Below are 27,347 nucleotides of genomic sequence, written 5' to 3'. Positions count from 1 at the left end.
TGAGTGTAATGTTTATACCAATAAATGCAGAAATTATCTACAAGCGAAATATCTCTCACTGGTCAACACTAGAATACGCCCTACATGCGTGATTAGGTTCACACACTATTGAACCTTGACCATCTCAACCATGATCGAAACTCATTGGAGGCCCCGAACAATATACTTGATTGAACCTTTGTCGAAACTAGTGGTTGGTCGCATGAGACAAGAAACGACTGATATCAGTGCGGTTAAATTGTGCAAAAGTGCTGTTAAAATACTCCGTACATCACGGAACGTTGAGATTTAGCAGGTAATCCGTGTACACGATAATAAATCGCTAAAAAGGTATCTAATGTGCCTCCCATTGATCCATTAACAGCATTGGATAGATTGCATGAGAACCACGTGCACCAATCAGGGTGCAAATTCGGCCAAAAGGTGTAATAGAGGTAATGTAATGAAATATCACCGAATTGGCTCATTACTAATCGGGTTATTCTAAGCCTAGACTGCATGTCCGACAGCAGACCACATTTTTAGAGCCTCATTATAGTTGACAAATCTAGAACAACTACATGAGATAACCTTGGTTGTCGTAAACCTTTAGCACTATTGTAAATTCTATTGCGTGGTTTTAGCAGTGACAATAACAATTGGACAAGCTCTTGGCAGAACACCCAAGAACAAGCTCAGAAAGGTCTTCATCAGGTAAGCATAACCATCACAGCCGTTCCTGACATAGAGGGCCTTTTATTTGTAGGCGCCAACGCTCACGGAGTTTCAAGTTAGGAAGTTCTCAGGAAGTCCGGAAAGAGCTGCCACGGTCCAGGAGACTGAAGCGGAAGACGTCATCTCACATACCCTACACCAGAGGCCACAGAGGTTCAACCGCAAGCTCCAGTTGAGAGAGATCGGGGTCAAACTGCATCGCATAGAAAAGTCGCCAGCGACGACGACAAGGTGTGTGCACTCGAGCAAGCGACGCTACATGCGGAGAGGCAAATCGTCACGTCGCTATTGATGGTATGTCACAAGCCTTCGAGCTTGCAACACAGTAGTGCAACGATCATGTCACATCGCTCTTAGTGCGACGACTACGGTGCATCGGTGTGACAAAGTGCAATGGAGTGACAAGACGACGGCCTTCTTTGTCGCGCTACATAAGGACGTGCATGGATGAAGCTTGCCAATAGAAGGATGCATCGTATGCAGTGGAATGGGCCCCAACGATAACTTTAGTTAGGAGAGATAATAGCGCAGTTGTTAATTACACCTATCGTTTGTCTGGTGAGTTGCAAGCTTAGTGTCAATGATGATGTCGCGCTACACGATAAGTGTTCATCTGCAACAACCAGACAGCTCACCAATCCACCAGGAGGTGGATCGTGCTGAGTTGTTGAGTTGAAGGAGAGCGAAAGAAGGAAGGCGCAAAAGTCTGTTTGACAGCTCTGCAGAAAGCGCGTGCGCACGGAAAGAGCGCCAGTTCGGCTCGATTTGCAATGATCGGTTATTATTATTATTTTTCCGCTATTGAATATTCTATGGTTTGGTTGATCGATGTTAAAGTTTGTTTTAAAAGCAGCTCCACTTATTTTGAAACATGTTGCCGTGTACAATAGTAGACAACACAACTAATTTAATTAAAATAATTTGAAATTATAATTAGTACATAAACAAAAGGGGAAAAGCGTTTAGGCTGGTTGTGCATTACGATAAAATCTCTTAACTTTCGTGGGCTTCGTGGCCTTGCGGTTAGCGGCGTCAGTCGTTTAGGCGTATTGTGCCACGAAGTGTGGGTTCGATTCCCGCTCCAGTCGGTGGAAACTTTTCGTCAAACGAAAAATCCATCACTGGACTACTGGGTGTTTCGTGTTGTCCGTTGCCTAATGTTAGTGATCGTTCAGTCTGTGCAGCCTATGTGCTGAAGACGGTGTAAATTGTCTTTATAAGCAATGCTCGTTGATGGTTCTTGTGGAAGGATCAACATGTTCGGCTTAACGAATCTTATTTTAAATAATGATTAACATCACATGCAATTGATCAAAAAGGATGTGATTACAATAGACTTTTGATATTTTCAATTCTGAACCACCGCAAAAAAAAAATATTGGGAATCAAAATTCTCCTGAGAGGGATGATGTGGTGGAGGCTCATTCTAATTAATATTGTCGTTCAATTATGGGGATATACTATAACTGTTATTGTTCTATACATACTTATTTATTATAATTACCGGTAAATATTGATACAGCACAATTCAAGTAATTAAATATCAAATAGCAAACATAGATATGGTCGGTGTTCAGACAGACTGAACCAAGTGTTTTTTTCAATCGAGTAAGAAAAATGTACCCAAACATGTGAAACATCAAAATATTATAGATATTTACTGTAATAATGGAACTTATCTATTTGATGATACATTTGTATCAATATAACATGGAAGATTTAAAATTGATGGAGTTCTTTACGCATTCTAAGAGCTCCAAAATTCATCTAGTCTGGTCTGTCTAAACACTGACCATATGATCCTCAAAAACTCATGAGAATGGTATTTTACTCTTTGAACTGTTATTTAATTTGGATGTGCTTAAAAGATTTATAAATAAAATTTATTATTGATGTTACGAGCTGTGTCTGCAGTGAAACTTAATGCTACGACAAGAAATATATTTGAATCAAAGTATTTTTATGTATAAATCATATGAAAAAAAAAAATGTTCCAGGAATTACTCTAGAATTCTTTGGGAGCATCTCCCGGGATGCTCATGAATCCTTCAAATCATCGCACTCATGAATCCTTCAAATCATCGCTGGGATTGTTCTGAAAATCTTGAGATTATTTCTGAATTATCTTCCAGATATCGCTTTGGGATTCATCAAAAAAAAAAAAAAAACGTTACCATTCCGGTATTACTTCTGAGATTCTTTCGGATATCCCATTGCGATTCTTCTGGACATCTTTTTGAATTTTTTTTGCAGAACTCTGTATGTGATTTTGCGTGTATCTCCTTAAGGATTACTTTTGAAATCCAGGTAATTAAATTCTTTGAAATTCTTGAAAATTGTTTTCGAAATACTATGGAAGATTTTACCAAAAATCATGATGCAATTCATTTGGATATTTAAAGAGGATTTTATTAAAAAATGTACGACTCTACTAGAAATTCTTCGAGAATTCCTCCGAAAATAACTCTAGATTTTTTTCCGGAAATATTTCTGGTATTCTTATGAGAATGCCTCTGGTATTCTTCCGGAAATGACCTGAGATGCTTTCGGAAATCTTTCTGAAATTCTTCAAGAAATTCCACTGAGATTTTTACGCCAATATCTTTGAAATACTTCTGGGATTCTTCCAAAAATCCTGTTGGAATTTTTTTTCGGATATCTTTCTATTTTAAATTTTTCAATAAATTTTGCTGGGATTGTGCTGTAAAACCTGCTAAGATTCATCCAAAAATACGACTGTCATTCTTCCGGATATCATTTAAGAATTCTACCGAAAGTTTTCGTGAGATTCAACCGTAAATCGTTCTGGTATTTTCAGAAATTCCATTGAGATTCTTAAAAATATCCTTCTGAAAAAATTTCTGAGAAATGCTTTGGGAATATAGAAGGATTTCCAGAAGAATTCCAAGGCGATTTACAGAAACATCACTTCTGTATGAAGAATTTTCGTTAATATCTGAAATAATCCCATGAGAATTCTAAATCCAAATTACAGTGATATTCAAAAGAATCCCAGAAGCTATTTCGCCAGAATCCCTGAAAGATTTAAAGGAAATTCACAGACATCCAGAAGATTTCATGAATATTTTCCAGAATAATTCCGATGTCCAGATAAACTGCAGAAAGATTCACGGAATAATTTCAAACGGAATTTTCGGAACCATTTGAAAGTAACTTTTAGAAGATTCTCAGAAAAAGAAATCAGTAATCAAAGTAATCGAAAAAATTATTTCAAGCAATGCTCGTTGGTTCATGTCGAAGGATCAACATGTTCGGCTTAACGTATCTTATTTTAAATATTGAATGACACCACAAACAATTAAACTAGTATGTGATTACAATTCTGAATCACCGCAAAAAAAAAATATTGAGAATCACAATCCTTCTGAGAGGGATGATGTGGTGGATGCACATTCTAATTAAAATTGTCGTTCAATTATGGCGATAAATTAAAATTGTTACTGTTCCATAAATACTTATTTATTATAATTACTTGTAAATATTGATACAGCATAGAAAAAAGACATTGGTTCAGAAATTACTCCAGAATTCTTAGGAATTTCCCTCCTAGGATTCTTCCTTAAATCACTTATGAATCCTTCAAAACCTCTCTGGGATTTCTCTGGAAATCTTGAGATTAGGGAAAGTGTACTAGTTATGGCCATAGTGGGTCCCTATTTGGCCACATGTGAAATTTTGATAACTTTTACATTTTAAAGATTTTTGAATGCTTTAACATCAAGCTATATCTTAAATCTCACTACTACAACCAACAAAATTTTTCAAAATTTGAAGACATTAAAGTAATCACGTATGGCGAAATAGGGAACCACTATGTCCATAACTGGTACACTTACCCTATTTCTGATTTTTCTCTTCTGAAAATCACACAATACTCCCAGATATCGCTTTTGGACTCATCTAAAAAAAAATCGTTAGCGTTTTGTACTATATCTGAGATTCTTTCGGATATCCTTTGTGATTCTTCTGGACATCTTATTGGAATATTTGCATAAATCTGTATGTGAGTTTGCGTTTATCTCCTTAAGGATTACTTTTGAAATCCTGGAAATTAAATTCGAATCGAAATTCTCGAAGATTCTTTCGGAAATTCAATGGAAGATTCTAACAAAAACCCTGATGCAATTCTTCTGGATATTTTTAGAGGATTTTGCCAAAAAATGTACTACGACTCTACTACAAATTTGTCGAGAATTCCTCCGAAAATAACTCTGGCCATTTTCCGGAAATACTTCTGGGATTATTATGAGAATACCTCTGGTATTCTTTCGGAAATCACCTGAGATGCTTTCGGACTTCTTTAGAATACTTTCGAGGATGCTTCCGAAAATCTTTCTGAAATTATTCTAGAAATGCCACTGAGATTTTTACGTCCATATCTTGAAATTTGTCTGGGACTCTTCCAAAAATCCTGTAGGAAATCTTCCAGATATCTTTCTAGAATTCTTTCGGGAAGCCTTCTGGGATTCTTTCGAAAATCTTTCTGAGGATCCTTCAAATCCTTCTGTTAAGGATTCTTGCAGAAATTCTTCCCGTATTACCTCTAGAATCTGGGAGTATCCTGAATTTTTCAAGAAAACTGTTATTCTTTCGACTATCTCTCTAGGATTCTTTCGGAAATTCTTCTAAAATACCCCCAGATTTCTTTCTGTTATCCTGCTGGAGGACTTCAAAACATCTTTCAAAGATTCTTCCAGAAATTTTACTGGAATTTTTATAGAAATTCTGCTGGGATTCTTCCGTAAAACCTGCCGAAATTCATCCGGAAATACGACTGGAATTCTGCTTGAATGATAAGCATTCAAGAATTCCACCGGAAGTTTTTGTGGGATTCAACCGTAAATTGTTCTGGTATTTTGTTTAATTACATTGAGATTCTTAGGGAAAAATATACAGGATTCTTAAAAATATCCTTCTGAAAATTCTTCTGGAAATTGCTTTGGAATTAAAGGAGGATTTCCGGAAGAATCCCAGGTCGATTTACAGAAGAACCACAGAGAAATCACTAATATATTATCAGGGAGATTTCAAAAGAAATTATTTTAAGGATTCTCGCAAATTTCTGAAACAATCTCAGGAGAATTTCTAATGGATTTTGAATGTTTTTTACAGTGATATCCAAAAGAATCCCAGAAGTTATTTCGCAAGAATCCCTGAAGATTCAAAGAAAAGTCACAGACATCCAGACGATTTCATTAATATTTTCCAGAATAATTACGATGTCCAGAAGAGCTCCAGAAAGATTTACGGAATAATTTCAAATGGAATTTCCCGAACCATTTAAAAGTCACTTTCAAAAGATGCTCAGAAAAAGAAATCAGTAATCAAAGAATCTCATAGGTATTTTTTTTTAAAGTCCCAGTGGCTGTCCGGTAGTTTTCTTGGAGGATTTCCATTTGAACTCAAGAGGGATTTTCAGAAAATTCTGCCAAGGATTTAAGAAAATTTCCAAGGAAAATCAATGATAAATCTCGAAAAAAATCAAACACACTTCCTTATGAATTTCCAGAAGAATCACAGAGTTTTTTTTCTCAAAAAATCTTAGAAAAAATTCTAAAGAATCACGAAGGAATTTTTGGAAAAATTCTGGATATACAAAATTATCTCAGGCAGAAACAATAAAATCAATAGCAATAAATCTGTAAGAATATAAGAAGGATTTCTGTAAGAATATAAGGAGGATTTCCAAACAATTACAGAGGAATTTTCGGATGATTTCCATAAATAAAGATGAAAAAAAAACCACCGTCATCTGGAAGCTTCTTAGCAGGATTTTCGGAAGTATTCCACAGGGATTTCTGAGAGAATTCCATTGGGATTTACAAAAGAATTCCAGAGGAATTTCCGAAAGAATCCCGAGAATTTGCACGGAAGAAAGTGAAGTGAAATAATAGATTTTTTTAAATTATAGTCTCAGGCGTCAGTCCGAGAGTATTCCAGAATAATAGGTATGATCTAAGACATTTTTCGGAAAGAATCTCAAAGGGATTTTTGAAGAACTTTCAAAGAGTTTCACGGAAGAAATACTGAAGGATTACGAGGAAAATATCAGAATTTAAATAATAATTTCGATTGGATTCCCAGAAGAAATCCCGAGAAATTTTGTGAGAATCCCAGAATCCAGATTTTTAAAATAGATTCCATTACATTCCATTACGGCAGAATTCCAGAATTTTACAGCAAAATCCTGAAAGGATTTCCATAATAACCCAAGATGGGTTTCTGGGATAGTCCAATAGTGAAGTCCCAAGGAGGTTATTGGAAAAATCAGAGCGATCAAAGAAATAACTACATATAATAATTTCAGAAGGGTTTCTGAAAGAATCTCAGTGGATTTTCAAGATGTCCTCTAGCACCACAACTAATATATACTTATATATACAACTCAATACTTAATTATAAATTGCGTTAAGCTGAGTGTACGCCATCCAGTTTGGGGGCGGATTGACGGTATCGTAGTGGATTAAAAACAATTATAGGAGAACGTGTGGAAAATACATATGAACTGCGCAGAATACATTAGACCGATTTACCATTGCTGCGCACTTCTAAAAGTATTTTATTTTTATTAAAACGTTTGATAATAGTAGAACGACAATGATCATCAGTTGATTTTCCGCTACTGTTTTTTTTTTAAATCACAATTGTTATTTCTTTCCGTGCACGCGCTCGGGAAATGAATCTGGCCATGGTGCAACAACCGCGCTACATTCGATGAATCCTATGCGACAAAAATTGTCGGCGCTATCCGTCAAAATCACTCACCAAAGCGATTTTGGTGGATTTACCATCACAGCTAATGTTTAGCATTGAGAAGTAGTAATGTTCATGGACATGAGGCATCTGAGTGAATAGAAGCAAAACATGATAGGTCACTTTATTTCGTAGCTTTGATTCCTTACACTACCGATTTCCTTTGTTTGAGTCATTTTGTATGGTTCCCTCGGCGCTAGCTCACTACACGTAACGTGCACGCTCAAAAAAGAGTTCTGGAAAACGTGAACTATCAAAAATACACCATGAACTATCATCATATTATTCTTCTTCTTCTCTATGGCACTACGACCCAACTGGGACAAAGCGTGCTTCTTATCGGAAGGCCGATTTCTTTACCCCCGCTCAGGCCTTAAACCTAGTTCAATCATATGGGTAAACGTGGTTTACGGCTTTTTTTCCTCATCTATAGAGCCTTTAAACCACTGCTTCCATTATTTAGGAATATTGTGGTATGACCCATATTTTATTTGGTGCTCATCAAATATCATTTATTGTTGATTATTGATCTTTTAGATTTCTAAGGAGTTCGTCTACTAAAAAGACCACAGTAAGGGCGATAACACTCCTCCTTGAGGACATCCCTTAGTAGATTTATATCTATATTGCGCACCTCCTAGATCACCAGAAATTATCCGATCCTTGAGCATAGTCATAACCCATTCGATAACACTTTTATCCAAGCCCCTTGCTTCCATGGCTGAACTCATAGAGCTATAGAATGCATTATCGAATGCTCCTTCAACATCAACAAAAACAACCACGGCTATTTCTTTGGCTTCAAGAGATTTCTTGATTTTATTTAACAGCGACTGCAGCGCCGTAATGGTAGATTTACTTGATTGATACGCAAATTGGTTTTTACAAAGAGGCATTTATATTTAACTTGTTGACTTGATGAAGTCATCAATTATTTTCTCCATTGTCTTTAAAAGGACAGAGGAAAGGCTTATAGATCTAAAGGCTTTGGGAGTTGTTTTATCCTTTCTTCCAGCTTTTGGAATGAAAACAACTCGAACCTTTTGCCACGCTTTTGGAATATGTATATGAAAGCGCAAAACTTGCTTTGAATATTTCAGTTAAGAGCGGGTAAAACGTCTCTTTTCCTTGTTGCAGTAAGCCTGGGAAAATGTCATCTTTCCTGGCAGATTTGAAAGGCTGAAAAGAACTCAATGCCCATTCAACCCTCGAAGGCGTGAAGATTTTACAAGCTTTCTGATAGGCATTTATCGACCATACATGCCTTGCCTCATCTGAGATCTGTTCTTCATCCGAATATGGGATCGATGCAGGGAAATGAGTGCTCATCATTACTTCCAGTGTTTCAGAAGAGTCAACAGTATAACTGCCGTCTTCTTTTTCAAGGCTACCTAAACCATTTGAATGGTCTTTTGAAAGGACTTTGTGCAGCCTTGCAGCTGTAGGAGCGTTGTTGATGCTTTCACATACCCGTCTTCAGTCCTTACGTTTGGCATGCCTTAGTTCTCTGTTGTATTCTGTTAGGGCTTTTTTGTATTCAACCCAATCTAAATTGATCTTTGCTCTATTGAACAACCGCCTGGATTTCTTCCTCAATCCTGCTAGCTTGTCATTCCACCAAGGCACATCCCTGTTAGATGACCTTTGTTGAATAGGACAGCTAGCATGATAAGATGAGACCATTTGGTCAATGATCCCATTTGAGGCATTTTCCAGTTGTGAAACAGTCGTGAACTGTTCATCGTTATACGAATTCTTATTCGTTAAATGAAAACGGTAGAGATCCCAATTCGTGTTCTTTGGATTTCTAAAGTTTTCTGTTATTTCTGATCCAGCTTTAAAATCGAACCGAATATGTTTATGATCTGACAATGATTCTTCATCAGAAACATGCCAGTTTACAATCTTCTCCGATAGCAGGTCGCTACAGATCGTGAGATCAAAAACCTCTTGTCGGATAGAGTTTACAAAAGTAGGAGAATCCCCTCTATTACATATATCTATTTTGTTAGACGACATGTAGTTTAAAAGATCTTCTCTTCTTTTATTAATATCGGTGCTGCTCCAAATTGTATGATGGGAGCAATTCTCGCTGAAACCAGGCCGCCATCGGCACCCATCGTTAGAATTCCAATTTTATGGGTGGTCCTTTCGGTTTTCTCAAATTGGTGGACCCCTCGTACGTTAGCAACTAAACAGTTTGCGAAAAAGCCCATTTTTTGATAAATCTTGGGTATTTCTTTACGTGATATGTCTCATATTTCCCTTGGAACACATAGTAAACTTAGTGGCATCGTATAGAAAAAGGATATAGCTTTCATTGAAGTTAAAGAAATTTTGGCGGACATTTTGAATTTGGCCGCCATTTGTTAGAAAAATCATTTTTTCACCATTATCGCACCGCTAATTTTGAATTCTGAGATCCCCATCAGAAAGCTGAGCAAAATTGCGTAAGATAGTATACAGAAACTAGGTGAGCAATGATATTTACCCTATGAAATGAACGATTTTCTAAATCATGTTCTACGATTTTGACGTATATGGCGAGTGCAATCAATGCAAACATCATTTTTTGTACAACAAAGAAACAAGTATTCAATCGTTGGTGTATTTTTCGAGTCAGATGAAGAATAGGAGTATTATTTTGAGTGAAAAAATCTGGCGGCCATCTTGGATTTTTTAGGAGAATGAGTTTTCACCTTGAGAGTGCTATCAAGTTGAATATTAATGCTACCGTTACACTTACTCTTCTTGTTGTTCTTCTTTTTCCTGACGTTACGTTCCTACTAGAATAGAGACAGCTACCTGAATGATTATTCTGCATATCTTCGAATTAAAAAATAGCATTAATTCTTTCATTTATTTGGTTTTGAACCATTGGTAGAAATGAACAATTAGTTAAACAGCTGATATAAGATAAGATATAAAGAATCTGATTTTTTTTAACGGAGGCCTCAAAATTCAACATGATGAGCGCTGAGATGGTAAAAACATCATTCAACTGCTAAAAACCAAGATGGTTTCGAAATCTAAGATGGCCGCCGAATTCTCTAACCTTAAAATTATACACCTGCGTTTCGGCATTACGTCCACACTAGAACAACGCCCTTTATCTTTCAATTTTGTTATTTTTCACATGTATGTTGGGCGGTAGTCAGTGTTGTAAAAAACTCAATTTCTCACAACTCAGGCTTGAGATTTTTCATGCGTGAGTTGTCAATCATGCAACTCAGCAGTCAAAAAATCATGGATGAGTTGGCTCACCTTTTTAACTCATTGTCTCGTATTTCCACAGTTTACTCACACACGGCAATAATTTAGGGTGAAGAGTGAAAAATTGATGATTATTTTTTCACTAATAACGGTTTCAGACACACCGTGGAAACCAAAGTGCTCGAATGCACGCGCGTTTCGGCTTTTGAACCGGACGATGTAATGGTTCTAACACTTTGAAGATTTCCCGCAAACTGATCGATCGGTAAGTCCGACCAAGATCAGTGACTTTTCCACCGAGCGGTTTGTATATTTTCGATTTTCTATTTTGTACAAACAGTAAGTGATCGTGCGTCACATGTGTGTAAACCGGCGACGTGGAAAAATGATGGTCAAACACATGATCGATTTCCCCCGCGTAGTATACGATTCTTGATGCACTGGATATTTGGATGCTATTGGTTGTGGTTACCGGCGGAATCGAGGAAATCGTATGAGACTGATTATTTTTAGTGAATCGTGATGGCTTATGTAAGATTGGGAATGGGGTGTGGCGGGTAATGAAAGATTTGTACATACTTTGTTGTAATCGGTCAGATGAACTTGAATCAATCAATCAGCAAACCGTGCCAAAAAGTGTGGAGGAATAAAATTGCTTCAATTGGTTTGACGCTATTTACTTTCACTACATATCTATTATTATTGAACCGAGCGATACTGGGTGAAAAAGAAAACACTAAAATTATCGGAGGCCCTCTTAGCCTAGTGATATTGTTCGCGGCTACAAAGCAAAGCCATACTGAAAGTGTTTTGGTTCGATTTCAAGTTGGTCCAGGTTTTTCGTAATTTTCTAGACTTCTCTATGCATAGAGTATCATTGAATCTGCCATACGATATACGAATGCGAAAATAGAAATTTTGGCAAAGAAAACTCTCATTTAATAAAACAACCACAATAAAAATTAAAATAGTTCCAAGTCATCATTAGACATCTACACACTAGAAATCATGGAATGTCTGCAGAATGTGACATGTGATGTCAGCGAAACATTAAGCATTCTTGGATGGAAATTCACCCCAGTAATCAATTTGCCCCCGGATAACGATACTCATTTTTGAGAACGAAATGACTGAAGCTCATCAATTTATTAATTTATTTAATCTCAAATTCGATATAATTTCGGTAAAATTGTCCAACAAATAAGCATCAATAAAAACTAGGCAATCAGTCCAACCGCTAATTTCACACCAGCAAAAACTAGTTGAATATGTCAATAGATTCACGATCAACAGCTCTCATCAGTAAACTTAATTAATAAGATTGGCGAATTTTTGACGAATCATGCTGATTTGGTGGTCGAAGACATCACAATATTTGCTCATTTTGTTATAATTGATCGCTCCCCCATGGCAACTAATACTAATTTCAGCACTGCTCTGATTGGATAAGAAAAACAGCACCGTGTGGACTAATTTACCCACGAATGCTAATTGTGGGTCAAATTTTCGTTTGAAAATCAAATACCTGGGCGCATGCAATTTTTGTCACACTAGCGGAACCGCCTGATACTTTCATCATAAATGTCACATGTTTTCGTGGGATGTGAAGGCAGTCAAGCGTTTAGCAATAGCAATCAGCTGATGGGACCAACGTAACCTATATTCACAAATTAAACGTAAGAACCATAAGTATTTTAGAAATTATCTATATTTTTCATCCTAACAGCAAACATGATGTGTTATTTCGATAGACCATGAGTTTTAATCCTCACACGGATAAAAATCTGATCCCCACACCATGATTTACAAATCATGAAATTCATAAATTGGTTACGTCACAATATCAGGATAACAAATCATAGTTCAAGGAGTCATAACCATGATTCCTCATAAGAATAACATCCAGTGTGAAAACACTAAGCGGCGCACTTTGCTTCATCTCATTCGTATCGATCGCTCTTATTTCAAGATGACGAAGCGGTTGAGTGATAAAGTACGTGGCTAGCAATCGGAAGGTTCTTGGCTTGAATCTCAATATATGCTTTTTTAATTTTTTTTTTATTTTGTACATCATAAACGGATGCACGACTCAGCATTTTTGGCATTTGAATCATGATTCCGAGCAATCAGCAACATAAACCTAACGCGTGTGTTGCGTTACGTCAATCTGACTCATATCATGAGTCCAAATCATGGTGTATTTTCATAAGACGAAAACACACTAGAATCATGATATCATGAGTCATAGGCTTGTTTTTGGACTCTGATTTCTACCCGTGCACTTAAATCTCAGAGTGGACAATCCTTTATTCACACGTCATTCATCGTTAAACTAACAAAGCAAATTGACTAAGAGTTTTGCTCGTGGATTAACCATTTTTACATTTGCATATCTGATTGTAAGTACTAAGATATTCGATGCCCTTGATTCGAGAAATTTTTCACCCGATTATAAGATTCTAAGATTGGGTTGGGATTTATCACCCCCATTTCAAATGGTCGAATATTCGAGTAGTGCAGTTCTTCTGTGGCAAAAAATGAGGTTCTTTAATGTGATTCAGGATTTGAACATAAACCTGCGAAACATTATACAAATAATGCTGGACTGGAGAGCGTTACATGATATTTGAACGACCGCTTACAGACTATGTGATTACTGATAAGCCGTAAAATGTGGAGATGTGCTGTAAATGTAGTGGCTTATAATTAAGTCGTATTATTTTGGAAAGCTTCTTCTTCTTTCTGATGTTACGCTAGAACTGGGACAGAGCCTGCGGGCATCAAAAATAGTGGCTCAATGAGCACTTCCATAGTATCCAGTATTTTAACCTGAAAAGACCATCGACCAGTGGAGTTCGATCCCAATCTTGCGGGACAATATTAATAACTCGGTAACGGAGCATTTCCAGCATTTAGCAATTTACAAGTTGTTTGTAAAATTGTCCGCTTAGGCACCACAATCCAACTTTTTTACTGTGACGATCTAGAGACTTGGCATGTTTGGGAAAGTATTCCGATAAAATAAACAACTCTCTTCAAGGCATTTTAACAACAGCCTTGCCAGTTTTCGAGTTATAAGCAAAATTACCCAAATTAGCAAAAAAAAAAGTTTCTTTTTTCAATGAGTTTGACGTTTTTCTTTTGAACCATTTCAGATAATATTGTTTGCGGATAAAAACATAGCAAACATAAATACTAGGGGAAAATTTTTGCTCATAGGGTTTCGATATACTTCGTCGCAAGCGCATTATTCGTCGTATTAAACTTGAAATTTGGATATACGTACTTACCTACAATATAGATTCATTTTCCAAGTGTAATTTCGCGAAAGCTGTTATGGCTTGCCCACTTGTACACCAAAAATGCAATAAAACTACTGTATTTCGATAAATAACTTCAGTTCAATTATCCACTTTGTACTTTTTCACGGAAATCGTATGGACAAAGACGTACCGACCGAAATGTGATTAGCGATCGACTGAGCCATGCCACATTACGATTCATATCGGGTAACTGGGGGCAAAATGCGCCATATATGAAAGAAAGTTTTCTTAGCACATTATTATAAGCTCTTTTTAATCATTATCTCATAGACAAACATGTTTTCTATCAAATAGTAAAAAAGCCATCCATTTTCTTTTTTTGTAGGCAATAAGGCTGATACAAATATTAAATTTCTTTTATGTCTAAGAGCACTTGAAAAGTACGGGGGGGGGGGGGTTCAAAAAAATTAAAAAAAAAAGATATTTTTTCGAATTTTCAATTGTAACGATAGTTGTTGAACTTTTTTCATTCGTTCTCTGGATCATTATTGCTCTTTTGTTGCTGTACAAATGCAATCAAGGAGTAGTGCAGAGTGTATGTTACATAGTCAGCATTGCATTCTGTTTCTCTCACACATTAGTGCCCACGCTTTGACGGCTGATGCATTCGATTTTGGATGAGAGGAAAACATATTCAAACATAAATGATGATTGCAAACGCAATTAGCAGAGATTTGTTTTATCGCAAGGGGTACGCTTACTTCACAACGCAAATTGTCATCATTATTCCGGCATGGGAAAAATAAAATTGAATTATATTTCCTTGAGTTTATCTTTTTAAACCTCCAGATATCAATGTTTTGCCATAGCACACATGTTCATAATGTGCTTTTTGTTAACATCCCAACACAATGTTCCTTGATAAAGGTATAAAATCAGCGCTCGACACCCCATAATGTGTAGCGTATACTGCAGCGCAAGGCATTATCACTAACAGCAATAATCACCAGGTCCTAAGTTCCAGCCGCACTCAGCTCAGAAATACAAAAAAATGCACCAAACATTCATTCATTTGGGGCCCCCACAAGACTCTGGCCCCGGGGCCCCCACATTTGTAAATCCGGCCCTGCCACTCTCCATAACTCGATTGGCAAGGGACCATCGACTTATAGAATTATCGAGTTATAGAATATTCCAACAAAATAAAAACCAAAACTAAAGGAACAAATTTCTGAATTTCCAATACCGTGCTGCATCGAAATCCGGACGAGACCAATATCCGGAAATTGTAACAATTCGTTGCAATTAAATGGTAATTATGATTAAAATATAAATTTAATTATATGCAGCATCATTTCATATAATACAAAGGTCCTTTTATTGTTACAAGTGACGTAGTAGGCCGAGAGGTTAAATTGTAAAAAATCAAAAACAAACGGACGCTGTCAAGAAGTAGGGGAACTTACGTATTATCGGCCGATTTGTTCTCTTCGTCATGGGGGTTTTTATCGACCAAAACTTCTGAAATTCGGCAGTAAGATGCACTTATATGGTGAAAGTATTGGTGCATAATATGAGCCCAATATGTTTTAGAAAACCACCCAAGACGAAGAGAACAAAGCTGCCGAAAATATAACAAGTCACCCTACATCTTTTCGCAAGTGCTGAATAAATAGTTCAAATATAGTGGATCGACTGTTTGTCTCATTTTTGTTAATTCAACTATCCGTGCATCAGTTACTTCAGTAAAGTAGGTGTTAAAAAGGTAAGTTCAACAAGTTTTCCACGAAAAATTCATTAGAAATCTGATACAAATTGTATTTTGTTGATTATTCGTTGTGTCCGGATTGAAAACCAGATTATTATAATGTTTTCAAATCCGGACGCATGGCATACACCATTTTAACATGCGTACTGTTGCTTATTTTTGTATAGACAATGAACGGAACATCGTTGAACCAAGTAGTGGCCAAGGTGAGAGAAGGAGGCTCGATCCGCGGGATCGCAAAACGATTTGGGATTGCCAAAAGTACGTTGGAGGACAAACTGAAATCAAGATATTCCGGAAATCGGAAGGGCATACAACCTGTTCTTTCGAAGGACGACGAGCAAGCTATTGCTAACTACATCATCTCGAGCGCCGAGGCTGGATATCCGGTCAGTGAGAAAATGGTCGTTTTACAGGTGGGAGATTTCTTGAAATCTGTTGGGAAGACAGGAGTTTTCAAAAACCAGCTTCCTGGACGCGGATGGGTCAGACGTTTTTTACAACAACAACCAGAGTTATCCAAACGAACTAGCAACAGAAGAGAATGTAAGGAATTGGTTCCGTTCGGTTACCAAATATTTGGAATCCAAAAACGCGCTTGACGTTTTAGACCATCCGGAACGTGTATTTAATATAGATGAGAGCTCGTTTGCACTGGTCCCTAAAAACATCGCTCCGAAAGCCCTGAAGAATGTGCAATCACTTTCTTCAAATACTGAAAAAGAAAACTACACTGTTCTTATTTCTGGATCAGCTGCTGGTGAATTACCTCCTCCCTTAGTTTTGTTTCCCTACAAATCACGCATACCGACGAATGTTGTAAGAAGCGTCCCAAAAGGCTGGGGAAATGGCCATACCGATTCAGGTTGGATGAATACCCAAGCTTTTTATGATTTCGTCGTAAAAGTTTTTTATCCATGGACCAAACAAAAAAAATCTGCAATTTCCGATAATTCTTTTCGTGGATGGCCATTCTTCACATGCAACCTTTGATACCATTAATTTTTGTCGCGATAAAGGTATAATTCTGGTGTCTCTATTGCCCAATGCCACACATTTCCTGCATCCGTTGGATGTTGCTTTCTTTGCCCGATGAAAGCAATTTGGTAAGACGAGTTAAAAATGTGGCCGTTTGAAAACCAAGGCGCAATGATTGCTCGTTCCGAGTTCGCTCCTTTGCTCGAGAAAACCCTCGCTAACATGACAAATAAAACAGACGCATTGATCAACGGATTCCGCAAATGTGGTTTGTTTCCATTCAATCCAAACGCAATCGATTACAAAACCCTTCCAACACCGAAATCAGCACCTTCTACCTTAGTAGAAAACATTCCGAAAGAGTTGGAGCTTAGCAATGACCAGCCTATAAATCCATCACCTGAGAGCGCATCCAAGTTTCTCCAGATGCTAAACAACAAACTTTCCGAATCGCAGACAGAATCTTTCAACAACCAACGCAACCAGTTAGTATGGTCGGGCGATATAGAAGACACTAACTTATTCACGCTCTGGAGAAACTTGATGGACGAAGTTGAAGGTCCTCCCGAATATCTGATAATTGATTCTTCAGGATTAGACACTATTTTGGAGGGAGTTGGATGGAATTGCAACGACAAGGAATTAGGTAATAAGAATTTATTGTTTTCCCTTCATAATTATAATTTACATTTTCTCAGAAGACAATTTGCAACAAGATTTACCAACTGATGATACTGAAGATTTTGATAACGCTGTTTTAGTTGTCGATGATGCAAACACAACGAACGGCGAACCTACATCTGACGAACAAGATACAAAGGTTACCGTGTGCAGCGTAAACGGTAAATCACTGCAACTTCGTTTAAAAAACAATATACAAAACGTTGTTTAAAGGGCGAGAAGCCACTCAAATAAAGATAAATAATAATAATATTGTGTAATTTTTAGAGCTTATTGAAATGCATACTTATGAAATTTACAACCCAGAGGTTGCCGGGGAAAACTCTTGTTCAAATAGTTCTATTTTGTACCTTGAAGACGAAGAAACAATCAGCGGACAAAGTTTTGACGTCAATCGGAGCACACTGGACTATGTATGCAGCATAAACGGTAGCTTCATGTAGAATTTGTTTTAATTTTTACATTGTATTTAGGTGATGGAAATCGAGAGATTCTTGCTGATGAATCAATGGAAGAATAATCTCAGCTTCAACAAGATGAATGCGAATCATCCATTGCATCAGTATCTGTAAGCTTACCTAAAAAGCCAGGTAATACAAATCGTAAACGGCGGGCATTCCCAGCTGTTGCCACAAGTGACGAATGGATGGAAATGTACAAAGAAGAAGCAAATGAGAAAAGCGGCAAGAAGAATTAAAAAGAATGAAAATTGACGAAAGGCATTCAAAGCAGATACAAAGAGAACAGGGGAAATTGAGAAAAGTTGAAGAGAGACAGTTGAAACAAAAAGCTAAAATGGAAGAGATGATGAAGAAACAAATTTGCGCCAAAAATAGCGGTGGCACAAAGAACAAGAATATACCGAAATGATTTTTTATCTTAAGACTTGTATGAATAAATTATTTAATCTATTTCCCCAATTTCCTGTACATTATATTTATTCAACAAATTTATGGAATCTTAAAAAAACTCAACACCACTCAAACTTTGATGCCTCAAAATGAATAGCAGGTAATCCTTATCTTTTCAAGTGTTCTCTACATTAGGAATCTTCAGACATTTTGCCTCGCGAAGCACTTTTCATAATTAAAACGTTACGCGGAGCTTCTTAAGCACGACTCCGTTCGTAATCCATTAAATCCAACAAAAATCGATAATAGAGTATTTTGTTAGTACAATCTTTATAAATTAAAATTGCGTTTAAAAATGTTATGCCTATTGTTTAGCCTTTCGCTAGTTTTTTTACCTGTGTTGTTACAACATCACTATTGTTGGAACATTGATTTTAAAATCTGAGCATGTATTTTGTAGCAAAATATTCCTCATTTTGTTTATTTTGTAAAAAACAATAGGACTAGGTATAATTGCGCAAAAGAAATCTGAAAGACTAAAAACACTCGTGCATTTAAAAAAAAATGACTAATACAGATACATCGATTGATTAATTACCCTCATGACTATCGTCAAATAGATATTGATTTATCCATTTATGTTTAGTAGGTTTTACTTTTTTAATTTATACATTTAGCTGTTCTATCATAACATCTTGAAGTGAAGATAAATCGAAGAAACCTTTCACATTTTCAAAAGCACGAACAGCTTTTAACAATGTTCTTAGCTTTAAATTTGGTAAATTGGTCATAAGCAATGATAGAATATTGCTGCGTTTATTTGTTCTATTTGTTTGTCCTCTCGCAGATTCAAAGAGTGGCTAGATTTAGTACGCATTTTTTGCATAATTAATGATGGATTTTCAAACAAAAAGTTAAGATATTTTATACCATCAATAGAAGTATAGCAGACCACCAGCCAAGGCTTCGCGGAACACGGTCTAAAAAACAATGGTCCACAAATGTTCTCTACATTAAATAATAGTGTTGCAACAATCCTTGAAGTGATAACAGATTTGAGTACGTTTGTATTCACAGAAGAACATTCAAATTAATGACAATACAAAAATAATGTAAGTTCAAAACGTGTAGCAATCCAAGTGTCCGGATTTTGATTCAACGCAACCACAGTGTCCGGATTTAAAGACACGACAAGCTACTTCATTTATAATATTTTGCATAGATTTCGAAGCAATTCATATATTATTTGGTGTTTCACTGCAAGATTAAGCTTTAAGCTTCATGAATCATAATAATATTCAGCTTTTATTTCCCCAATGATTTTTATTAAAGCAAATTAAAATTATGATCAGCTTAAGCGTCCGGCTATTGATGCATCACGGTACATTTATGATCACTTCTGTGTGAAAGCAATATACAGTTAACTCTCCCTTACTCGATATTCCGTATCTCGATATCGAGTTAGAGAACCATAGTAAAAGTTGGTTTTCATGGCTAACTCGATGGTCCCTTAGATCGCAGTTGCACTAGTTTTGTGTTCTGTGACTCGATACCTCTCTAACTCGATGGTCCCTTCAATATCGAGTAAAGGAGAGTTACCTGTAATGTTGTTGGTAGTATTTTAAAACCTATTATTAGAGAACTTTTTTCGAAATGCTTGAAAAATTACTTCTACTTTGCTGGCAATCAATATTTTTATTTTCATCTTGTTTTCAACTCTTATCACGACTTGCAACACCTCCAAACAAGAATTAGTGCAAGTTTTCCCCAATAAAAAGAATGTTTAACAAAGACAAACGTACAAAATTATGCTCCATTGAACAAAAACTCGTTTAAATATCTCAGATTACCTTTGAATTAGTGGACTTACGCATTCAAAAGATGCATGCAGTTTAGCTATAGGAAACGAATGTTGAGCACAGATTTGACTGAGATTTTTTTTTCTGATAATAAAGGACAGGGAAGCACCGTAGTAGCAGTAGTTGTCGTCAAGGAAATCGGCTAAAACACAGAGGGAAGTCCCAGTTGAGCTTTTATATCATATCCTTGGGCAGATCAAAGATTGCCGGGTAAGCTTATATTGAATAAGTCAATGAAATTTATGATTTTTATTATCATATAGTATAATTTACACAGTCCTTAAAATTGAGCTGCATTCATAAACATGCACAATGTGTTCTTAAGTGTAAAATACAAACTTTTGTAAACTGTAATCGCTTACCGATAAGGTTTTCAATATCATCAATGAGAATAACTTAATCTAATTTATCACGATACTTAGTAACCTAATTTAAATATGAGCAGACTTTTTGTAGATCGACTTCCCAGTAGGTTTCATTGAATTTGTTCCAAACTTAGAAACGGTTTTGCTCCACAATATGAGCCTTCATCTCTTCCGGTGTCTTTGTGACCATTGCCGTTTGTTCATCTTGTGGAAGTTCTCGTCGGAAGACGTACTTGTAGATGAGAGGCATAACCATACCAGCCAATGGTGGTGCGATGAAGTATATCTACAAATTGAAATTTAAGATTTTTTTTATCAAAGTAACTTTCTTGAAGAATCTCACCCAAATTGACTTGTAGCTTCCGTTCCACACTGCAGGCGGCAGCGTTCTGGCCGGGTTCATACTCGCTCCGGTGTACGGTCCACCAGCGATGGAGATGCCGGCAACGATCAACGCAAACTTCACCGGAGTACCTTCTCCCATTTTGCTGTTTCGTGGGTCCCACAGACCGCAGCACGTCCAAACCAGGATTCCGGTTACGAAAAACTCCACTCCAAATGCTTCCATGACGCTGAGATCATCGTGCGGTGCAGTGACGCAAGCTCCGTTTCCGATTTCCATTGCTGCGGTGAAGTACTTCATTGGGGTAACGGCCATCAGTAAGCCGTACCCGCAAAGGCCTCCCAAGAATTGAGCGATCAGGTAGAGGATGAGCATCTATGGAAAACGCATGTTCATTAACAATAAACTTTCTAAGTCACTACAAACAGTTACTGGGGATGTTTTATTATAATAATAGATGAAAAAATCTTATTATTTTGTCGCTCAAATTTTGAATCGCAAACATAAATTTCTTCATTTTTCTAACTTTAACATAAATTTGTTCTACTAATGTGTGAGACATTACATGATTTGTATAAAAAACTTTTGATTATTACAAATAAAACCATGAGTTTCAGAGAGTTCTATTTTTAACATTTAAATGGTCTAATTACAAGGTCCGTAACTGTATACAAACTGCCGCAAAAACTCACCGGAACATTCAACAGTCCGTACACCAGTGCAGCAATCGACACGCTCGGATTGATGTGAGCACCGGAAACGTGACCGAATGTGATGATGGCCATCATAACTGTGAAGCCGAACCCGATGCCGCCGGAAACGTTTGTGGGTGTGTTCCCAAATCCGGTGACGCAGCACATGCAACCCAGGAACATGAGCGTCGCGGTGCCGCTAAATTCCGCCAAAAAGATTGACATCACATCCCGAGCGTTGTGACCGGTACCTGGAAGAAAGCCATAAAAATGAGAAATTTATTAGTACCCATTCGCCTGCATGCTCGCAACAAGCGGTACCAGAGCATTAGCTGGTATGGCCTTGGTGCGTGAAATTATCAGCTTCGTACTTCCAAGATAGTCCAACAGAGAAGCAAGACTCATTGTTTAGGTTTGTAATTGAAAAAACAATAAAAACTAATTTGCGACTATGGTTAAAAATGTTTTCTATTGACAACCAACGTGGTGGTCTGACTAATATGCATGAAAGTGTTCTACCAGCCGGAACTGAAAACAGAATCACGACTGAATTTTATTTCGTGGTATGTGTAAAACATGTCTGCGTTTGCGCGCTTCATTCGGCTGAACGCATCAAAACTTTTATTTATGGGGTGCTTTGTATTGAGTGACATCTGTACGTTGTTATGGAGTACAATGGAGTCACGTATAGATCTAATGCGTACGTATCGTGTTATCAACCTGTATTGCTTTGAGTGATAGGGAAATTCCTTATTAAAATTCATTAACGTTCATGAATCGACTGTTGTAACCATCATTATCATCATAGCAGTCGTAACTAGAGTTTTGGTCAATGCGGAGTAAGATTAGGGGACCCGTCAAACAGAGGTTTTAAAAATATGCCATTTATCATCGAACAATTTCTTTAAAGAATTTCCTTTTTTTCAACGAAATGTTGGAGGAATTTTTGAACACGTTTAATTGAGATAATGTTGATAAAATTCATGAAATAATTTCATATAAAATAACAGAAGAAATGCCTTGATGAATTATTTAAGGCCACCTGAGAATAAATTTGGATGGTTTTTCGGTAGATATTCATGAATGGTTTAAAAAAATTACAATAAATGTTATGGTTTAGTCAAATACACATTAAAGACCCCCATGTCCCTTGTAGTTGCCTAATATTTTATGGCTCATAAGGTAATCTAGAATGCCGTGGAAAGTGTACTGCGATCTGTCAAACTTGGGTACCATTTCCACTACCGAGGGACCTAATGCAGTACTAGAAGTGGTACCCAATCTGAGCCCGCGTGGGACGGACCTGGTTTAGTCATTGGAGGATGATGCCCGTCGAGGAATCATCAAAATATTGCCTAGAACAATGGATCATTGAAGATAGTTTTCGCATCAAACCCAAGACGCCACTGTATATGTGATTTAAAATTGTGACAGCATTGCTGTTCTGTCACACACAAGACTACGGTGGCGCTATCTATGCTTTCCATAGCGGCCGTTTTGGTTATTTTAATGACCCATTTCAACAGTACATTGGTATTCTTAATATCAGAAACACTGAAACCTTAAATTGTATCTAAAGCATCGTTTCCCAAACTTGGTTTTCGCGACCTCCCAACACCTCGTCACCTCGCATTTTGTTGAACGAGCAGTTTGGGAAGCGATGATCTAAAGAATTGATTTTGAGATAATGCAGATACAAATATTATGTCACTATGTTCCTTTAAAAATCGGATGTTTTAAAGGGATGAAAAAGGTTGTATTTTTCTGTTTAACGTTTATTTATTGTTGGTTATTATTATTACTATTATTATTATTAAATATTTATGAATTCAAAGCCGTAACCATACTCAACAATTCAAAAAAGATATCTGAGCCTAGTTAAGTATCTATACCAGGGCCGCGTTTTTTTATAAGAAGGCTTAGCACTCTCATGCATGCAATCGATTGAACAACAAGAATTAAAATAAATTACAAAAAATATCTGTAAAGGCCCCTCAAATGTGGAAGCCCAAAGGCGTCGTCCGGGCCCCATTTTACACCTAGATCTAAAGTACCGTAAATTCGGGTGAAATTGATCAGCTTTCACCGTTTTTCTGATCTGTTTTCTATAATTTTGTCGATTCCAATCAACTGAATGCAGGAAAACAAGTACGACGGTGAGCCTTATTGGCTCATGTAACGAAATTTACTAACAAATGTGATTTTGGTACTAAAAATTATCTCTAAAATAAAAAATCGGGGGATCCCATTTCGGGGTGAAATTTATCACTTCTCCTTCTTCTTTCTGACGTTACGTCCCAACTAAGACAAAGCCTGCTTCTCAGATTAGCGTTCTTATGAGCACTTCCACAGTTATTAACTGAGAGCTTTCTTTGCCGATTGACCATTTTTGCATGTGTATATCGTGTGGCAGGTACGAAGATACTCTATGCCCTGGGAATCGAGAAAATTTCCTTTACGAAAAGATCCTCGACCAGCGGGATTCGAACCCACGACCCTCAGCATGGTCATGCTGAATAGCTGCGCGTTTACCGCTACGGCTATTTGGGCCCCTTAAATTTATCACTTATCAAAACGATTATTGTTAGTTTTGAAAACAACTCTACTTACTAAATTTGGGCTCCCTGAATCTGAATATGCTTGCCAAATTCTTTACAATGCAATATTAACGGAGATAATTCATAATTAAATTTCAAAAGTACCGCGTAAAACGCCTAAATGTAGGCAATTTCTAAAGGAATTTTGAACTAACTAACAGAAATTCTATTATTTTAACCAAATGAGCGAATTGGTACGAATTTCGATTATATCATCTGTTTTGGGGAAATGTTTTAAGTATCCTCAAAAACTTTCACGCTGACACCATGTTCATATCCTTGTTTAGAAGTAGAAGTTTATGGAAGTCTGTCAATACCTCTTCTGCATCTGCATCTGCCATGATTCTGCATTTTCACAATATTTTCATAGAAATAAGCATTCTTCAACTTCTAAAACGTCACAACACACTATTTGACCATTGTTAAGACTAACAACGTTCGTTTACTACAGTTAACATTGATATCGGTGCTTTATTAGTAAGAAATATAATCGTGTGACACGGTGATCAATTTCAACCTACCGATCAATTTCACCCCAATTTACGGTACTAAAAATAAGGGATAATCAAGGGGGCCCTGTACATCGCTAATCCAAGTCTCCAGCAAAACTTATGCATGCCATGCTTATTTTCTCTCTGTGTTCTTACAAAATGTCAGTTGCCTACAATCTATGTCAAACTTTGATGCCATGTGAAATTCACACTGCGATTTTGAGGTCCCTAGGAGTACGGGGCCCGGTGCGGACAGCATCCCCTTAACTACGCTACTGAATCTTAGAAACTTCAAATTAGGTTTTTTCTTCTCTGATATCTATTTGATTGAAATAAGTACTTATGTTTCAGTTGGAGCATAGAACACATTGAACACATTTTCATATTCTTCTTTCTGGCGTTACGTCACAACTAGGCTTAGTGTTCTTATGAGCACTTCCACAGTTATTAACTGAGAGCTATCTATGCCAATCGACCATTTTTGCATGTGTATATCGTGTGGCAGGTACGAAGATACTATGCCCTGGGAAGTCGAGAAAATTTCCAACCCGAAAAGATCCTCGACCGGTGGGATTCGAACCCACGACCCTCAGCTTGGTCTTGCTGAATAGCTGCACGTTTACCGCTACGGCTATCTGGGCCCCATAAAACTTCCTTAATTTTGATTGAAAAAACCTGATTTCAAAAATTTTGAAGTCAATGATTGATTTTAGTTTTTTTTCAATCATAAACATTTTGCCACGTATGGCAATAAATTCAAAAGCTTTTTATTTCACATTTGAGAGTTTGAAATTGATTATATCTGCATTATCTACCAAAGCTCTCATAGGAAAAAAGTTAGCCATTTTTGAGGATTAACATTGGCTCTATCTCAGTACTTCTATCAGAGTTTTGTAATGTAATTTCATAGTTTTTGTCGAATGTAAAATGACCGTTGGTACCCTTAAAAGTCTCGAAAGTTACACATATATTTTTAAGCATCTTCGAAAAAACATACTCTTTAAATCAAATGAAAACATTAAATGGTCTTTGTTTCATTTTTTGAGAGATTCTCATATTTAGTTTAATTCGTAAAAAGCTAAATCTAGAAAACCCTTCAATAAAATAGCAATACTGACATGAGTAGCCACAATCCACTTTCAGCTTCATTTAACTGAGAAAGAATTCACTCTGGAGACGCAAGGAAAATAACGTTTTTACTTTTCATGCAACAAATCGCTCTGATGACACAAAACAAAAACACGAATGATTTGGTCTTCCACGACGCACTCCGCACTGCCCAGGAAAACGCGGAAACCGAAAAACAAACAATAACTCCGGCGGTTAAAAAACGAAACCGTTTGCTTGTACTTTCGAAGTGCACTCATAGATCCAACGGATCAAACACTACTGTCAAACTTTGTTTTTTGACTCGCACTCGCAAACTTCGCTTTTTTTACTCGCACTACTCAAATTTACAAACTTTAAAAGCAAATATAAAGTCTAATTCACATTTTAGTCACTTATACTACTTCTAAATCTTAATATTTTTGGTTCAAACGTTGAGGTTTCTTTTTTATGTAATTTGAATCCACAAGAACACACGAATTTTTGGTTTTGAGACATCGTATATCTATGTACAATAAAAATCATATATCTAAAAACAATTTTTTTTTTTGCCGGATCCTTCATTGATATGCAGATGAAATCTCAAAAATGAAAATAAATCATATTAATCGACAAATTAGATTTCGCTTCTCAGAATCGTATTAATCGTTTTTTCATTGAAACCTGTCAAAATAAACTGTTATATACGAGAACGAACTGAACACAGTCGTATTTAGAATTATGAAATCTTAAAAAACAACATAAATTATCTCTGAATCGTTTATTAAAAAGGCAAAATAATCGTTGTAGTCGTTAATGATATCGATAACGTGTTTCAGCAAAGTATAAATTATAATGCACAAAAATTATTGTCTCCACTGTAAAGCTCAAACTTTTGGTGATGTTGTATAACACAAACTTATAAGTAACATTCCAAACATTGCATTCATTTCTTATATCTTGGTGTTCTGTGTTAGACAACACTATCATCCTAATTTAGTATGACAAAATTAAGCTTTTATTAACATTTTGTTAGTATCATATTACATTTCAGTTGCCGTAGCTGTTAGGAATTTTTCAGGCTTTGGAAAATTTAACGATCATTGACACACGAGCCATAATTTCATCCCATTTATCCGCCTGCATTCATACATCACGCATGACATTTATCGTTCGTGGAAGATAACGAGCCATGAACGAAAACAAGACAGACACACACCACCTACTGTTTGGCGCCAATCATTGTGTGTCAACACTTGTAACTGTGGTGTACTTGTGAAAACATGTGCCCATGCGCAATATTTAAATTCGGTGCTAACACATAGCACCTACCAAATAGTTATGCTTACGCGCGCGAAAGACTGCATCGAACCGTCGCCCCATTGGGGGCACAGTTCGATTGCAATATGTTCGTTTGCTATGAGCCATCCACTTGATGGACTTTAATTGTCACGCGCTGACCAAAGCACAAATCACTCCAGAAGTCTTCCGATAGACCCTATGTAATTGTAAAATGTAGTGCGACACTTTTGAAGTGCTGGACGGGTATAAAATACCCCTGTCCAGCCAAATACAGTCAGTTGATTCCGATGGTCTCTGATCATCAACACTTACTTAAGCTTATTAATTAAGTAAAATATCACTGCCTGGAACGGGTCCACCACCAAGTCTA

At 36.8% G+C, this 27,347-nt stretch overlaps 2 protein-coding genes and 1 long non-coding RNA gene across 5 annotated transcripts in view; 2 read left to right on the top strand and 1 right to left on the bottom strand.

Moving 5' to 3' along the window:
* Positions 1-87: 87 nt before the first annotated feature.
* LOC110677993 lies at positions 88-21,550 on the top strand. Its single transcript, XR_002501369.1, has 3 exons — positions 88-295; positions 365-434; positions 21,466-21,550. It is a non-coding gene; the product is annotated as an uncharacterized LOC110677993 (long non-coding RNA).
* LOC110677992 lies at positions 16,894-19,014 on the top strand. The gene is made up of 4 exons (XM_021850275.1): positions 16,894-17,356; positions 17,409-17,552; positions 17,659-17,804; positions 17,865-19,014. Exons 1-4 carry the CDS (start codon positions 16,933-16,935, stop codon positions 17,961-17,963), a joined length of 813 nt encoding a protein of 270 aa, XP_021705967.1. The 5' UTR covers positions 16,894-16,932; the 3' UTR covers positions 17,964-19,014.
* LOC5565801 (aquaporin AQPAn.G) overlaps positions 20,318-27,347 on the bottom strand; it is a 24,321-nt gene continuing 17,291 nt past the window's right edge. The window contains exons 1-4 of one of the 3 annotated variants that reach the window (XM_021850273.1): positions 21,873-21,985; positions 21,502-21,752; positions 20,810-21,184; positions 20,318-20,752 (exon numbers count right to left, since the gene is read on the bottom strand). In XM_021850273.1, the coding sequence (XP_021705965.1) occupies positions 20,597-20,752; positions 20,810-21,184; positions 21,502-21,752; positions 21,873-21,906 (816 nt within the window). In that variant the 5' untranslated portion in view covers positions 21,907-21,985 and the 3' untranslated portion in view covers positions 20,318-20,596. Of the gene's footprint in view, positions 20,753-20,809; positions 21,185-21,501; positions 21,753-21,822; positions 21,845-21,872; positions 21,986-27,347 lie in introns of those variants that run through there. The other 2 variants (XM_021850274.1, XM_001650118.2) reach the window with 2 other exon arrangements.

This window comes from Aedes aegypti, chromosome 3 (genome assembly GCF_002204515.2).
Source record: "Aedes aegypti strain LVP_AGWG chromosome 3, AaegL5.0 Primary Assembly, whole genome shotgun sequence".
In the NCBI taxonomy this organism is placed as follows: domain Eukaryota; kingdom Metazoa; phylum Arthropoda; class Insecta; order Diptera; family Culicidae; genus Aedes; species Aedes aegypti.
Note: the sequence above shows the minus strand (reverse complement) of the source record. Positions and strands in the feature narration are given on the sequence as shown.